Source organism: Peromyscus eremicus, chromosome 7, assembly GCF_949786415.1.
Source record: "Peromyscus eremicus chromosome 7, PerEre_H2_v1, whole genome shotgun sequence".
Taxonomy (NCBI): domain Eukaryota; kingdom Metazoa; phylum Chordata; class Mammalia; order Rodentia; family Cricetidae; genus Peromyscus; species Peromyscus eremicus.
In genome coordinates, this window is record NC_081422.1 from 69812887 (window position 1) to 69830126 (window position 17240).

Consider the following 17240-nt stretch of genomic DNA (forward strand, 5'->3'; position numbering starts at 1 on the left):
TCCCTGCAGGCCAGAAGAGGGCACCAGATCTCATTACAGATGGTTGTGAGTCACCATGTGGTTGCTGGGAAATGAACTCACCAGTGCTCTTAACCTCTGAGCCATCTCTCCAGCCCAAGGCTTTTTTTTTTTTTTTTTTTTTTTTTTTTAAATGACTTTTTAAAAAGCCTTATTTGCCTCCATCCTTCCCAAGGCCGTGTGTGCCTGTGTGTGCCCCTTCCTAGGCTGTCAGTTACCAACCTCCCCTAACTCCAAGCCTGATGCTGTCTTCAGCTTTACCAGCCACCCTGTTGGGGGCGCTATAGGGAGACCGGAAGGCGGTGTTCAGCTTTACCAGATGCCCACCCTGTTGGGGGCGCTATAGGGAGACCGGAAGGCGGTGTTCAGCTTTACCAGATGCCCACCCTGGTGGGGGCGCTATAGGGAGACCGGAAGGCTGGATAGCAGAGGAGAGACTAGCTCCTTCCTGTTTGCTCCTGGGGCCCTTCAGGGGCTTCCTGCTGGCTTGGCGTTTCTGTGAGGGGTCCACCAGCCCTTCTCCTCCTCAGCAGAGGGAGTGTGACCAGGAGAACCAACCTCATTGTACCCGAGTCACCAGGCCAGTGGACAGCTGCTCTCCTCGGGTAGGAGGGATCCTTTAAAACGTCTGTTCTTACACTCGGGGCCCTGCCCTGAGGTATTTTAAGTTGTTTTGTTCGTTTCGCGGGGAGGGTTTTTTTTTTTTTTTTTTTTTGTATTTTGATACAAAGTCTTATTCTGTAGCCCAGGATGGCTTCTAACTCAGAGTAATCCTGCTGCCTCTGTCTCCTAAGTGCTGGGATTACAGGTGTGAGCCACCATACCTGGCTAAATATTTAAAATCTAATAATTCTACCTCTTCCCTGTGTTTTCTCAGGTCTGGAGTTGAGAGTTGTTCTCTGTATTATTGTTTGTTTGTTTGTTTATTTATTTAAAGTTTCTCCACACAGGGTTTCTCTGTGTAACCACTGTGGCTGTTCTGGAACTCACTTTCTAGACCAGGCTGGCCTCAAACTCACAGAAATCCACCTGCCTCTGCCTCCTGAGACCTGGGATTAAAGGCGTGCGCCACCACCTTTCGGCTTTAGTTATCTAATTATATATAATATATTATACAATTATATATATATATATTTTTAATAACCTAGCAAAAAACTTTAAGCCTAACTTTTTCTTTTTTCTCTGAGACAGGGCTTCTCTGGGTAGCCTCAGCTGTCCTGGAATTCACTCTGTAGAGCAGGTGGGCCTCAAACATAGAGATCCATCTGCCTCTGCCTCCAGAGTTCGGGAGTGCTGGGATTAAAGGTGTGCGTCATCGCTGCCTGGCTGCCTAATTGTAACTTTACGCGTGTTAGATTTTTTAAAATTTTTATTTAGGCAGTGTTTTACTGTATGGCCCAGGCTGTCCTTGAACTTATGTGTGTGTTTTTTTGTTGTTTTTGTTTGTATTAAGCTCCTAATTGCTAGGATTACTGGCGTGTGCCACCACCATGCCTTTCTTTCTTTTTTTTTTTTAAAGACAGTTCTCGGTATGCCACCTAGATTGGCTCCCAAACTCGGCAGCCCTTTTCTGCGTCCCCTTCCTGAGCGCTGAGACTGTAGGTATGCTACCATGTCTGGTTTGCTGCCACATTTTTAGAAAGAAAATAATTTTGATTGTTCATAACATTTAAATTTTTTTCTGTAAGGACAAAATAGGAGAAAATAACCCTAACGAATCTATCACAGATCTGCCATGTAAGTTGATTTGTTAGGGCTTAAGTATGCCCAGCTATAAAACCCAATGGAATCTCTGGATCTCAGGTGGTGTTGTTTTTTGTTTTGTTTTGTTTTGTTTTTTCAGGCAGTTTCTCTGTGTAGTCTCGACTGTCCTGGAACTCAATCTTTAGACCAGGCTAGCCTCAAACTAAAGAGATCCACCTGCCTCCTGAGTGCTGGGGTTAAAGGCATGTGCTACCTACCATTCCCTAGTTTTTTAGTTTTTCTTTTTTTTTTTTTTCTTTTTTTTTTTTTTTTTTTTTTAGGTTTTTAAAACTACCAATTTGGTTTTCTTAAAAGAAATAGGACTGTTTTTATTTCTTTAGTAAATTTTGGTGGTTTGTAATTGTCAAATAACTAATTTGGTTTAAGTTGTTGAATGTTTGTAATACCTGCCCCTCCCTTTTTTTTTTTTTTTTTTTTTTTTTTGAGACAGGGTTTCTTTGTGTAGCTTTGGTGCCTGTCCTGGATCTCCTTCTGTAGACCAGGCTGGCCTCGAACTCACAGAGATCCGCCTGCCTCTGCCTCCCGAGTTCTGGGATTAAAGGTGGGCGCCACTGCTGCCCAACCCTCCCCCTGTTGTTTTGATTAGCTGCATTTTGTGGTGTAGTCTTCTTTTACTCAAGGTATTGGTTATTTGGGTCTTCTCGGTCTTTTAGTAGGGCCACGGAGATGACTCTGGATAAGGATGCTTGCTGCCACACCTGATAACCTGTGAGAACTGACTCCTTCACGTTATCCTCTGACCGCCACACATGTACCCAAATAGATAAATGTGCTAAAAACTTGGTGGTGTATTTAAAATCTAGGATATGTTTCAGGGCTAGGATCTGGTTTTACTTTATTGGCAAGCTGTCCTGTTAGACGGTTTACTGTTTCAGGATGCTGGTCTTCCTGTGCACAGGTAAGTAGTCAGTGTGAAACAGCTTCTGTCAGTCACGGCGATAGCACTGCTTTCCATGGTGGATGGAGGCATGCAGAGGGCCCGCTGGAAAGGCTGAGACTTTGAAAGCATCGTTAGCTGGACAGAGTTTGAAGTCAGGCAGCCTGTTGGCCCCTGCATCTCCGTTATGTCTTCACTGGACAAGTTGATAACCCCTTTAAAGCTGGTCATTGTGGTGCATCCTGTGAGTGTGGAGGACCCAAGCTTCCAAGTTCAGTAGCCTGAGACTGTAGGAGGCCCTCTAGGATCCTGGAGAGTAAAGAGAATGGGAAAAAAATACAGACGAGGGGAGAAAGTGCTTCTTGGGTGACTGTTGAGTATCTTGGCTGTGTGATAAATTTTCCCAGTGCACCACAGCTTAGAACAACATAGCAGTTTCTCACTCAGATTCTGGGGTTGCGGGGGGAGGAACCTAGAGATGGCTTAGCTCCAAGGTTCTGGTTCAGATACTCTCACAGGACTGCACTTTCTGATGGCCCGTCTGCAGCTGAAGGATCAGTTTCGGAGCTAGCTCATGCATCTCCTGTTTCTCACCACTGGTAGGCGTCCCCCCTAGGCAGTGGGTATTTTCACATTAAAGTAGCTGCTTCCCTCACAGTGAGTGACACAGCGAGGCAGAAAAAACATGGCATTATCCACAGTCCAACTTCGGAAGTGAGGCGGTAGCTCATTGACCCCACAGCGCAGCTGTGACGTAATGGAGAGGCCACACGCAAGCCTCATAATCAGTGGAATTACTGGAACCATCTTTTTTGTTTTTGAGACAGGGTCTCATGTAGTCCAGGCTAGCCCTAAATGCTGGGATTACAGGTGAACACCACCATGCCCAGCTCTCTGGGAACCGTCCTCAAAGTGGCTCCCCTGGTGACCTCCCCGCCTTCCTTCTCTGAAGACATTCTAGTGAGGCTGCTGAAGGCCAGGCTTGGAGAGGCAGCTGGAGATTCGGTTTGTGAATACTGGAAATGTGTTGAGGAACTACCTAGAGGACTTTAGTGAGGGGGCTGCGGGGAGCACTGCTCTGGCAGAGGACTCAGGTTCAGTTCCCAGCACCCATGTGGGGCAGCTCACAACCTTCTATAACTCTGGCTTCAGGGGCTCTGACTCTCGGCCTCCATGGGCACCTGCACTCATACATATATCCATTCCCCCCACCACGCGCCTAATTAAAAACAAACATTTTAAAAATAATTTGAGTTAGACCCAATAATAGTGTTTATTCCCTCAACACTGAAGAGTATAGTGGGAACATGGATCTGTTTGGAGATATAAATGACATTTCTTCGGAGAGTGATGTGGACCAGCAAACACCTGTCCCAAGACGGCCTGAGGTGAGTACAGTCACCAGATACCACTGATGACGGGTTTGAAAGCTGAGAGGAAAAGTTCAGAAGAGGTTCATTCGAGCTTTGTCTCTCATGTGGAGGGGGGTGTTCACAGAGGACTAACCGTGTGGTGACATTCTTAGCTGAACTGGGCATCTGGGGAAATAATTAGAAGGCACAGGAGGAACCATTAGAATGAGGTCCATGCCAATAGGCACAGGACTGAGAGACTCTTGACACGAGAACCTTTGGTTTAAAAGGTCTTTCTTATCCACACCTGTGCTGTGCTGTATGGGCAATGTTGATCATCTTTTCTGATTTTAGTCGTTCCTTAACAGTGAAGGGTTGAATTCCTTATACCCCTTGAATGCCATGCAAACCAGAAAAATAGCTATGCCAACTAAATTCATCTTTCTAGTAATGCAGGATAATGTCCCTTATTCCCCATGGCATTTTTTTTCTTTGTGGGTGTGGTTGGGGTGATGTTTGGGGGAGAGATTTGGATGAAGGAATGGCTGACTACCCCTGAAGTAGTGTCTGACTTAACTTCCTTTCAAACCTGTGTCTGCCAAATGCAGAGCACAGCTGGAACGTTTCTCCTGTCTCTTCACGTTCTCCCATTCTGATCCCTCCCTTAGGGCGGCCGCAGAGTGCCTCAGAACCAGCATGTGGAACGGCATATTTCTGAAACCAGAATAAAAATAGAAATTCCCAGCATCAACTCTGACTTAGGGAATGAATTGTATTTTGTTAAACTACCTAGATTCCTCAGGATAGAACCCAAGTAAGAGAACTGAATAAAACGTTCAAGGGATTGAAAACAAAAACTTTAAAATATTAATTAACTGTTAGGAGCCGGCCAATCATAAGATGAAAGGTTTCTCATGTGACTGAAAACAAGAGAAGGCTAAGCTACTGTAGAGAATTAGGATGCTGGCCGTCTTCCTAGCCATTGATACTCCGCTGCAAATGAACAGATGGCATGTGACGTGTCACTCACGTAAAGCTGAAAATATGGAATGAGAGAGAGAGATGCCAGAGAAACCATGGGTGGTCAGGGTAAACGACACTGATCTGGACCAGACAGCGACTTTGCCAACAAAATAGTGTTGGCCGTTCTTAACTAAAGTACTCCGGTACAAACTCCATGGGGTAAATTTTAGTCCCTAAGCTAAACAGAGGTCTCAGGTTTCAATTTGTTGTTAATCTTTATTTATATATTCTTTAAAAATATAAAAATGCCATGCCAAGATATTGGCTAATTAAGCTAAGGGACTTTTTTTCCTGGCTGTCCTGGAACTCCATACACAGACCAAGCTGGCCTTGAGATCTGCCTGCCTCTGCTTCCCGAGTGCTGGAATTAAAGGAGTGGACCACAATGCCTGGCTCAAGGGACACTTTTGAAGATGTTCATTGGGTTTATAACCCTTCAGACAGCACTGAGGTCTTGGTTTTTTTGAATATGGATGGGCCAGGTATTATTATCTGTGCTTTCTAAGATGTGTTTCCTCAAGGAGAGTTTTAAATTTTGAGCCCTGTTTGGATTTTATTTCAGGAAGTTTGGTTTAAAAAGAAGTTTCAAGAAAGTAGATGTTGGCATACTTGAAGGTTCTCGTGAAGTTACTTGTTGGCTGTGACGCATGTGGTAGAGACGGTTGGTTTATAGTCAATCAGTCACTAATTATGACTAATACGGCATCAATTTTTAGACCTTTCGATCCTCAGCTGTATGAAGATGAACTTGAAGATGAGAAAGTGCTTTATGAGGAAGACAAAACTAGTTTGAAATTAAAGGTATTACCCCGTTTCCTGTTCCTTTTTTCTTCTAGTGCCCCCTCACCTCAGCCTTCTGAGTAACTGTGGCCACAGGTTAAGTTCTTCCTTACATTTTTTTTTTCTTTTAGATTTACTTAACTCATGTGTGTGAGTGTTTTGGCTGCATGTATGTGTAGGTACACCATGTTTGTGCCTGGTACCTGCAGAGGTTGGAAGAGGGCACCGAATCCTCTGGAACTGGAATGTATGGATGGTTGTGAACCACTCTGTGAATGCTGGGAACCTGGATCCCCTGAAAGAGCAACAGGTGTTCTTAACCACGAGTCACCTCTCTAGCCCCTGGAGTTTTTTCCTTAGATAGTAAACACAGGGATGATAACACGAGACCCAAGCTTGAGAATGTTCTTAATGTTTCCTGCTTACTCAACAAATAACTCTAGAACATGGAAGTAAATGGCCTTTCCGGATTTTTAGGGAGTAAGCACATACCTTCTCTCTCCTCTAGAATTGACACTTTCCCAATGTTTTCAGTTTTTATTTTTCGTTTCTTTGAGACAGGGTCTCTTGTGCAGCCCTGGTTGTCCTGGAACTCACTCTGTGTAGACCAGGCTGGCCTCAAACTCAGAGATCTGCCTGTCTCTGCCTCCAGAGTGCTGGGATTAAAGGCGTGTGCCACTAGCCCAGTCTCAATTTCAAGTTTTAACTGAACTAAAGGGAGAAACTGTTGAAAATCACTAGCTTCCCGCAGATCAACAATGCTGTAAGGTGTACGGGCCTGTCTCCACGCTTCCTCCGAGCAGCCTCCCACCACAGAAGTGTCTGCTCATGGAGACTGACTTTGTGCACAGAAGCAGACCTTGCCATCGGGGGATTTCTCTCGAGAATACCTGGGATGACAAGTACTCCCATTGTTCATGTAGGGATATTGCCTTTCCAAATGGTGGGATGGTCCATTTTTAGTAGTCTTTTGTGACTTGGAGTTTTCCATTTCATGAATTAATTTGGACTCAAACAGAACTAAGTATAGGTCTCAGATTTTAATTTGCTGCTAATTGTTTTTTTTCTTTTTTTTTTTGTGTGTGTGTCTGTGTGTATCTGTGTAGGTACACCATGTGTGTGTGGATACCTTCAGAAGAGGGTGTCAGTTTCCCTGGAGCTGGAGTTATAGGTGGTTGTGAGCTGCCCAGCATGGTACTGGGAACTGAACATGGGTACTCTGAAAAAACAGCAAATACTCTTAACTGCTAAGCCATGTCTCTAGCTCCTAGTTGTTTAGTATTTAAAACAACTTAAAATGTCATGTCTAGTTTGAGGCCAGGCTGGGCTACCAAGTGAGTTCCAGGAAAAGGCGCAAAGCTACACAGAGAAACCCTGTCTCGAAAAACCAAAAAAAAAAAAAAAAAAAAAAAAAAAAAAAAAAAAAAGTCATGTCTAGATCTTATCTCATTAGACACTTTTTTTTTTTTTTTTTTTTTTTTTTTGGTTTTGGTTTTTTGAAACAGGGTTTCTCCGTGTAGTTTTGGTGCCTGTACTGGATCTTGCTCTGTAGACGAGGCGGGCCTTGAACTCACAGAGATCCGCCTGGCTCTGCCTCCCAAGTGCTGGCATTAAAGGCATGCATCACCACCGCCTGGCTCATTAGACACTTGTTCTTTAAGAAATTTATATTTGTGTGTGCAAGAGCATGTACATGCATGTGCACATGGGTCAAAAAACAATGTGCAGAAGTCTTCTCCTCACACTATGTGGGTCCTGGGGATTCAACTCAGGTAGTCAGTCATGGTTGCAAGCCTTTACCCAGTGAGCCATGTCACTGGCCCTAAGAGACACTTGTTTTTTTGGAAAAGGAGGGATTTCTTTTATTTTATCCTCCCTTCAATCCTCTCAGGCCCCTTCCCCTTTTCCCCAGATCCACTCCTCCTCCATTTTCCTTCAAAAAAGAGAGAGCAGGCCTCCCAGGGATATCAACCAAACATGGCATAATAAGTTACAATAAGACCAGGCACAAACCTTCATATCAAGGCTGGATGAGGCAACCCAGTAAGAGGAAAAGGGTCCCAAGAGCAGGCAGAAGAGTCAGAGACACCAACTCCCACTGTTGGGAGTCCCACAGGAACACGAAGCTACATAACCATAACATATATACAGAAGACCTATCTCAGACCTGTATAGGGACTGTGACAGTCACTTCAGTCTGAGTCCCTGGGAAGCCTGCTTAGTTGATTCTGTGGACCATATTCCCTAAGAAATGTTTTAAAAGGTTTGAACAGAACTGGGGGACCTCATATGTGCCAGGCAAGTGCTCTACCACTATGTTACACCCTCAGATGAGGTGTCAATTTCAGCCACTTACCTTGTATGGACTAACCTACCTCTTCTTTCCTGAGGAGCTAGGTTTGAGCTGTGGCTACAGGCTGCATCCTGTTTAACCTCTCTTCCCACTGCCCTGACCTGGGCCTCCTTAGCCTAACCAAGAAGCCCAGACACACCTGTTGCAAATCGGTGGCCGTGCTGCTGAGTCAGCCGTTTTCTTACCACCCATCAATTCTTGGCATACGGTTATGAGTCATTTGAGGAACAAAAAAAACACATGGCTAGTTAAATTGGTTGTCTGATACCTTTTCTTTCGAACCAGGTGGAAAATACTATCCGCTGGAGGGTAGGCCGGGATGAAGAAGGATATAGAGTTAAAGAGAGCAACGCTCGGATAGTCAAGTGGTCTGATGGAAGGTGAGTGTCGGAACGCCTGAGGAGGGGCCTGGATCAGTCGGAATTTCCTGTGGAGGACTTCACTGAGAAAACCTGGGCTGCTGGCATTACCCTGGAAACCTGAGAGCGCTAAGCAGAGTTAAGGCCTTCCAGCTGGGCCAGTGGGAGAGCTTGGATCTGGCTCGATGCGATCAGATCCCTTTTATCTGTCTTGTTGGCTGAAAGCCTACCCTTTGAAACATCAGAGTAATTTGAAGTAACCTTCTTTGGCAGTGCTGGGGATCAAACCCAGTGCTTCATGGGTACATGCAAGTGGTCTACCAACTGAGCTATAGAGCCTAAGTTGAAACTATTTGAGAACGCAATTCAGTTTGCTAATTAAAAGATACAGATTGAGAGATACTGTAAGACAATTCTATTTCAAGCTGAAAAGTCTGTTCTACCACTTTTTGCTCTGAAGTGCATATTAGTTACTTTTCTATTGTTCTGATAAAACACCATGACCAAGGCAACTTACAGAAGGAGGAGTTCATTTGGACTTACAGTTCCAAAGGCATAAGAGTCCATCATGGAAACTGGCAACAGGAAGCAGGCATGGTCGTACGAACAGCTCAGAGCTCACATCTCTCAGGCCAGGCAGGAAGCAGACAGCGGGCTAACTGGGTCTGGGGCTTTGAAACCCCAGAACCCACCCCCAGTGACATACTTCCTCTAGCAAGGCCACACCTACCCACGCAGCCACAACAGGGGACCAAGTATTCAAACATCAGAACGTTGAGGGAGGGAGGCATGCTTATTCAAACTACCACAAAAAGACCTGATTTCAGTTTTGTTTTAAGACAGGATCTCAGCTGGGGGTTGGTGGCGCATGCCTTTAATTCCAGCACTTGGGAGGCAGAGGCAGGTGGATCTCTGTGAGTTAGAGGCAAGCCTGGTCTATAAAGTGAATTCCAAGACAGCCAGGGCTACACAGTGAAACCCTGAAAAACTAAACAAACAACAACCAAAAGACAGGGTCTCACCTGGTGTGGTAGAGCACACCTTTGATCCAGCACTGGGGAGGCAGAGGCAGGCTGATCTCTGTAAATTTGTAGCCAGCCTGACTTACATAGCCAGTTCCAGGCCAACCAAGGCTACACAGTGAAACCTTGCCTCAAACAAACAAACTAAAGCCAGGGTTTCACAGCTCATCCTGGCCCAGATCCTCATGCTCCACCTCCCCTGCAGGGTTACAGGCAGACACTTCCACACCCAGCTTGGAAGGAGGCTATTGAGAGCATCTTTTTTTTTTTCTTTTTTCCTATGAATTCTATATGAGGTCAGGATCCTGTGCTAGTCACTAAGCATCCTAATACCGCAATTATCTCCCCTCTCCAGCATGTCCCTGCATTTAGGCAGTGAAGTGTTTGATATCTACAAAGCCCCACTGCAAGACAACCACAACCAACTGTTTATACGGGAAGACACTGGTCTCCGCGGACAAGCCATCTTTAAGTCCAGGCTTACCTTTAGGTAACTTTCTCTGTACGCGCCTTGCTACTTGCCATTGAAGAGCAAAGCTGAGCTGTGATGCGGAAAGCGTGACCCTTCTGACTGACGTCATTCCAGAGTGCAGCTCACCGGCCACCGGGCCTGCTTCCAAGATGAGTTTCTAAAGTTAACTCTTAAGTTTCTCAGGGAACCAGCTCATGCTATGAAAACTCACAAGGGACTGGTCCATGGCTGCTCAATGGCCAGGGCACTTACAAAAGACTTGCCATTGTAGCTTGCTGCTTGATCTGTCCTTAACCAGCTAGTGAAACTAACCCAAGAAAGCTAAACTGTCACCAGAATGTGGTGCTGGTGTGTGCCCACGGCAGGTGTGACCAAAGCAGTTGTAGCCTGGGCCTGCTCAAGACACGGGGCCAGCTTTAGTGCTATGGCCCGTCCTCTTAAGGGCATACCTGTGACTAGGATCCAGCTTTCCTTGAGAGGTACAGCATTTACCATGGCAGTGGCAACATGGTTCCTTTGAGGATGCTGAAGTATTTTAAAATCAGATTGTGGCCATTGTAGATGTAGATAAACAGTCTTATTAAATAAGAAACACAGAGCCAAATACAGGGGTGAAAGCCGTAGAGGTCAGAGAAATAGGAGTAGCCATCAGCTAACCTTAGCTCACCACGCCACTGTAGCTTCCCAAGAGAGCATCTTCCTGTCTAACCTGTGCCTTTATTGCCTTGCTGTTCTGCCCTCTCATAGGCTCTTAACCCAGCTACCTCACTTCCTCGTCACTGCCTGTCTGTACAGACCTCCAGGTCTCTGTGGTTGGTACTGGGATTAAAGGCATGTGTCACTACGCTTGGCTCTGTCCTTGAGCACAGAGACTCTGCCTGCCATGTGATCAGATTAAGGGCATGTGCTAACCACCGCCTGACTTCTGTTTATGGCTGGCTATCTATGTCCTCTGATCTCCAGGCAAACTTTATTTATTTATTTTGGTTTTTTGAGACAGGGTTTCTCTGTGTAGCTTTGGAGCCTGTCCTGGAACTCACTCTGTAGCCCAGGCTGGCCTCGAACTCACTGAGATCCGCCTGGCTCTGCCTCCCGAGTGCTGGGATTAAAGGCGTGCGCCACCACCGCCCGGCTCAGGCAAACTTTATTTATTAACATACAAATAAAATATCACCACATTTCAGCACAAATAAAATATCACCACAGGTCATGGTTGCCCAACTTTGTAAATTAAAACAATTATAAACTTAAAATAAGGGACCATGGGGTGTATATTATTGGTAAAGGTGTTGGTTTTTTTTTTTTTTTTAATGACTGTAACAACTGCAAGGGTATATAGTCTTGAGGGTCTCACCAATTTGCAGTTCCCTTGGCTATAAGATGTATGTCACAGGGGTGTTGTGTCAAATAGCACACAAACCTTGCACAGTGAGTGCTCAACCTTCCTGCTGATGAATGTCTCTAGAAGTATCCTGAAACGTGTGCAGTTCTTAGTTTTTGCTTCCTAACCTTGCTCTGAGCCCTGCCCTGGGGTAGCGTTTGACTGCTTGGCACAATTTCCTTCCTTAGGTCCTTTCTTCCGTCTTTGGGACCCAGTTACAAGCTGTCTTGCTATACTCAGGAAGGCACTTACCGTTTGGGACAGTACAGCTGTGTAACCCAGGCTGGCTTTGAACTCACTCACTATCCATCTTCACCTCAGGCTTGCAGTCCTCCTGGCCTTTGCCTGAGGGATGTGATTACAGGTTGCTTCCATGCTGAGACTCTTGTCTCGTCCTGAGCTTTTGAGGCCCCTCATGCCGTTGTGGCTCACTTTCTTTTTGAGACAGGATCGCACACTTGGCCACCTACTTCTGAAAACCATCCTCCTCCTTTTATTGGGTGGCAGGAACATCTTTTAGTTCTCAAAATGTCCCTGCTAGTGCATGCTCCACCCTCCTGAATCTGAGATTTCGTGACCCTTGTCTGTGATTGTAGTTGGGTGTATTCTTTGTAAAAAGCACTTGATCTGGCCACCTGCGTCTCCCCTGCACTCTGGGTCAGTCCACTTCCCTTTCCCTGAGTGGTGAACACAGGGGAACTGTGGTCCTCCCTCCTTGCTCTGCCCAAGTGTGAGGTCATTACCCATGGGCAGTTTGGGTGTTCTCGATCAAAGTGAGACAGATATTTCCTGTTCGTTTCCTGGCAGACCTCACTGTACAGACAGTGCTACATATAAAAAGATGACCCTGTCATCTGGGAGCAGAAGTTCAAAGACACAGATTAGAATCTTACCGATGGCTGGTCGTGACCCTGAGTGGCCACGCACAGATTTGATTCAGGTATGTCTGGTAAGCTTTATGTTGGGACCTTTTGTACATGAAGAGCTGTTTTTTTTCTGAAGTTAAAAAAAATCAAAAAGTTCTTTGGGTACAGCTGAGAAGCAGAATGCTTTGCCTTGCATGTGCAACACCTTGGGTTTGATTCCTGGGTAACACAGGGAGAAAAAAGAAGAAAATAGGAAGGCCTTAAGAACCTTTCCGACTTGATACTGGCTCAGCTCTTCTCATTCCAAAGTGTGGCATGCTGGGTGGGCAGTTCTAAGAAATTGGCAGTTTCCTCAGCCTGTTGGCAGAAGCTGGGTTAATAGGATTTGCATTGTGAGTTCGAGGCCAGCCTGGTCTACAGAGCGAGATCCAGGACAGGCACAAAAACTACACAGAGAAACCCTGCCTCAGCCCCCCCCCCCCAATATATGTGTGTGTGTGTGTATAAAATATTATTTATATTATTTGCATTGAAGGCTGCAGTAGGGATGTCCGAGAAGCTTAGAAGCTTGGTGGAGCCTCAGCAGGTCAGGATCTGCAGCTCAGGGATGAGCACAGCCAGCTTTGATGGCTGCAGAAGGTCATTTCAGAGGGCCCTCTTCTCACGCTGGCCACTTCTGAGCTCTCAGTGGCATCAGCAGAGGATGCACACAGATCCCAGGGGCGTGCCTGTGCTAGCTTTGGTCAGGACAGTCCAGGGGCCTCTCCTGCATTCTCACTCGTGTGGCCTTTACCCCACCAGACCATCTGCGGTGTGGGCTTCCAGCAACGCAGGGCAGAAGGCTGTGCACTGGAGACACGGCATCAAACCGCTTTAAAAACGGGTTTAAACAGGCACAAAGGAGCTCCATTTCCCCTCTCCCTCCTCCCCTTTTCTGATGGAGAAACTTTCACCATATTGCATAGGTGTGGCGGACCAGCCGCCACTTTAGTGGCCCAGGGTACTCTTGAGTAGGGAGAAGTGAGAAATATTAGCTATAAAGAGAGACCTAGATGACGAGAGGAAAGATAGGAAACACAGGATAGCCTCCGGAGGGCCTGGGTCCAAACCCACCAGCCTTGAACTTTATTCCAAAGGGCTTTTTATGACAATGCCCAGGGGAGGAGCAAAGACCTCCCCCTTGGGAGATACAGTCAAGTGTAGACCCTAACAAACACCTGCACTCAGGCCTGTGGTCCAGTCATCCTCTTTATGTTGGGCAAAGCCACCAGGAAACCCAGATGGGCTCCAACACATCGGCTTGTCTTGGACTCCAGGTTTAAGATGCCTTCCTGCTTTTTTTTTTTTTTTTTTTTTCAGAAAAAAGAACGCTTGAGGGTGTCCACTCAACGGAACTTCCGCTCGAAGAGGAAGAACCAGCCAGCTCCAAGTTCCACCATCCAGCAGCCTGACGGTGATGAGAAGGAGGAGAAGGAAGGAGAAGAGGAGGAAGACAAGGCCTCCAGACTAGTTACCATTAGAAACCATTACCGAGGAGCAGTCCACAGTAAGTCGGTGTTGATGTCAGATCTCATTTTAGTAGGCAGGGCCTAGTTTTGCTCTGGTGGGATCTTCATCTTCATTAAAATTGCTCATGTTATTTACATAAGATTGTAGAACACACACCCCCTTCCGTTTTGCTTTGGTTAGGGCTACTCACCCATAGAAAAGGTTAATTGAAAACAAGACATCTCCAGAAACCTCAACAACTGTTTTACACATGGTTTGTACCTGTGGAGGGAAATGTATATATTAGCACAATTAGGAACTCAGTATTTGGGGGCTGGAGAGGTGGCTTAGCAGTTAAGAGCATTGTGACTGCTTTTCCAGGGAACCTGGGTTCAAATCCCACCACTCACCTAGCAGCTCACAACTGTCTGTAACTGCAAGATCTGATGCCCTCACACAGATAGAAAGATATTATGAACAACTGGACAAGGTGGCAGAAGCTTGAATTAGTACTCTGGAGGCTGAGGCAGGAGAGTTTGAGTTCGAGGCCAGCTTGGGCTGCTACTTGACCAGTTCCAGGCCAGCCAACAGAGACTCTGTCTCAAAAACAAAACAAAAACAAACAAATGGAAACCCCACAACAATGCGTCTATAAGGCTTTGGGGTACCAAATAGTGCTCAACCTGAGAATATCTCAAGCTGTCATTCAGCTCATGTGAAAGTTGTATTTATTGAAACTTAAAAAAAAAAAGCCAATATCTTATTTATTTCTCGAAAAGTATAGTATGAGTGACACTATTCAGCAAAAGTAAAACTCAGGAGTAAGTCTTCTTTGAAGGCTGTCCCGGGAAAATCCAGCTTGAAGAGCCTAGCAGAACGTGCTGAGAGCAATGAGGCTGGCCAGCCAGTGAGGACTGCAGGAGGCAGATTATTGGGGACACTGTTAGGTTTCTGCCGCCACCCCAGCTGCATGACTGTGCACAGTCAGCACATGTGTGGCGTAGCTCCTAAGCCTACCTGCACGTGTGCACGGGAATCCTTAAAAAGCCGATATAGACCCCTCCTCTCTCTTCTCTGTTCTCTCCTCCCCCACTCACTCTCACTCTCTCTCTCCTCTCCGCATGAGCTTCTTCCCCAGGCCTGGTTCTTTTGTCCCCCGCTCCTCCTAATAAAGCTCTGATACTGGGTTTTGTCGTGCCTCATGACCTTTTTGCCCGGTAACCAGTGCCGCTTACCATTTTTAAAACAACAGACACAGCAGCAGTTATGGTCAAGGATGGCAGCAAGAGTGTTGGATCCTTGCAACCTGGGTCCAGACAGTGCCGCTTTTCACTCAAAGCAGGAAGCACCGAACTGTAGGAATAAATACTGAAGGTGTCATCACATGCCTGGCCCTGATGGTGCCGGCTCTGTACAGAAGGCTCCACAGCCATTTGAACGGCTGTATTCATCTATAGTGTGCTGGAAGGTGGCAGGGAAGGCAGGCAATCACGGTAGTTTACAACTCAAGATGGCTGCAGCCAGGTAAAGGTGGGGCCCTCCAGAGGTCAACCCCCTTCCTAAAAATCCCTTTGCTTTCAGAGGAACAAGCCCTGTCTTCCTCAGATGGCGATGACGATGAAGGATCTAAAGATAAGGCCGGAAGATTACTTAAAGCAAAGAAACGCGTGAGTGACAGGAGAAGGCTACATTCATTCAGTTCTAGGGGCACCTTGGATCCAGAGCCGGCTCACAGATCAGGAGCACAGCTGCACAGTTCACTGACACTCAGTGAAAACAGTGCAAGGAGAGCCAGAGGCTGCTGCCTGGCAGGCAGGGGTGGGGCTTGGGAGGCCACAGACACTCCTGACAGATGAAGTTTGCAAAATCACAGGCCGGGGCGAGGCACTTCAGCCACACAGAGTAGAGTATAAGGCAGGGTGCCGGCTGAGGCGTTAAGGCTCCTCTAGAGAACGGCACATGCTCAGTGTGAATAGACAGGTGCCTGCCGTTTGATGGAGCAGCCATGGGGGGCTACTTCAGTCTGTACTGCTTCCCACCGAGTTTTCGTTTCCCTTTTCCCTTGTTAGACCCCAAAGACATCGGGAGTCATAATTGCATGAGGGCTGTCGCTCCTAGGACACACTAATTCAGTGTCTTCTGAGTGTCACCTCACTTGCTCTAGGTTCCAGAAGCGGGGATAAGCATGGCAGCTGCATTAATGTTAAATAGTGGCTACTTGTTAATTCATATTTAATGTGCATGTACATAGGTAGACCTTTCTAAACAAATCCACGTAAAACATACCTGAGCATTCTTAAAATTCAGTCTTTAAAATTTTTAATTTATGCCGGGCGGTGGTGGCACACGCCTTTAATCCCAGCACTCGGGAGGCAGAGCCAGGCGGATCTCTGTGAGTTCGAGGCCAGCCTGGGCTACCAAGTGAGTTCCAGGAGAGGCGCAAAGCTACACAGAAAAACCCTGTCTCGAAAAACCAAAAAAAAAAAAAAAAAAAAAATTTTTTTAATTTATGAGTGTTTTACTTACCTGTATAACACACGCATGCAGTGCCTGTGGAGGCCAGAAGACAGTGTTGGAACCCCTCCACCCCTCCACTAGAGTTACAGATGGTTGTGAGTTGCCATGTGGGTGCTGGGACCCGAACCTGAGTTCTCTACAAGAGCCATCTCTCCAGCCTTTAAAATCAGACTTTAAAATGCTTAATTTTGTAGAGGAACTGAAACAAAATAATGTATCTCTAGTAATGGGATAGAAATACCATATTGAATGAAAAGTGTCCCTCTGCCATGACGGCCACCCAGAGAAGCGCAAGTCCCAAGAGCCTAGCTGCTCAGAGACGGTGCTGGGTGAACACAAGTCTCTGGGGCAGATTTCTCCTTTCAGTTCAGAACTGCTTTGGACAAGGCTGCCAGAAATGTCTTATATGAATTTTATAACCCATCTCTCATATTTCTTTAGAAGATGAACCCTCCAGAAAGAGACCAAGGGTTGAAGAGGAAGAATGAAGTGTGAAATGAAATGTGCGCTGGTGTCTATCCTTAAATAGTCCTCAGTTTCCTGTTTGTGCTGGGATTGAATCTAGGGCTTCCTGTCCATGCATTCTACTGCTTAGGGACAGCCCAAGCCTCTCGGATATATTAAAGCAAGGATGATTGTTTTGACCCACATGCACCAATGAATGAGATTGGCCATGCAGAAACCATGTCTCCTCTTAGACAGCCACTAGTTCAGGATGAGTCCCACTTTGGGGACCTAATATATGTACCCCTAATTGCCTTCCAAAGGCCCATCTCCAAGTCCCACCACTACTGCATGTTAGGACTTCAGTATAGGAATCTGGGGAGGATAAAAATTCTGAGTCTATAATAGGCGGGAAAGACTAGCTTGGGAATTAGTAAGCTTGATCTCTTAAGAAGGTTTATTAATAAATCAGATGAGCATACAAAGCAGTGGGCGTCACAGTGGCTGCTTCATACGTATGTGCT

General features: G+C 46.2%; 1 protein-coding gene across 1 annotated transcript; it reads left to right on the forward strand.

Moving 5' to 3' along the window:
* Positions 1–2302: 2302 nt before the first annotated feature.
* LOC131915644 (RNA polymerase-associated protein LEO1-like) lies at positions 2303–16767 on the forward strand. Its single transcript, XM_059269057.1, has 9 exons — positions 2303–4047; positions 4680–4825; positions 5751–5835; positions 8453–8547; positions 9904–10038; positions 12209–12341; positions 13627–13813; positions 15337–15422; positions 16714–16767. The coding sequence occupies exons 1-9, from the start codon at positions 3967–3969 to the stop codon at positions 16765–16767; spliced, it is 1002 nt and encodes a 333-aa protein (XP_059125040.1). The 5' UTR covers positions 2303–3966.
* The last annotated feature ends 473 nt before the right edge of the window (positions 16768–17240 follow it).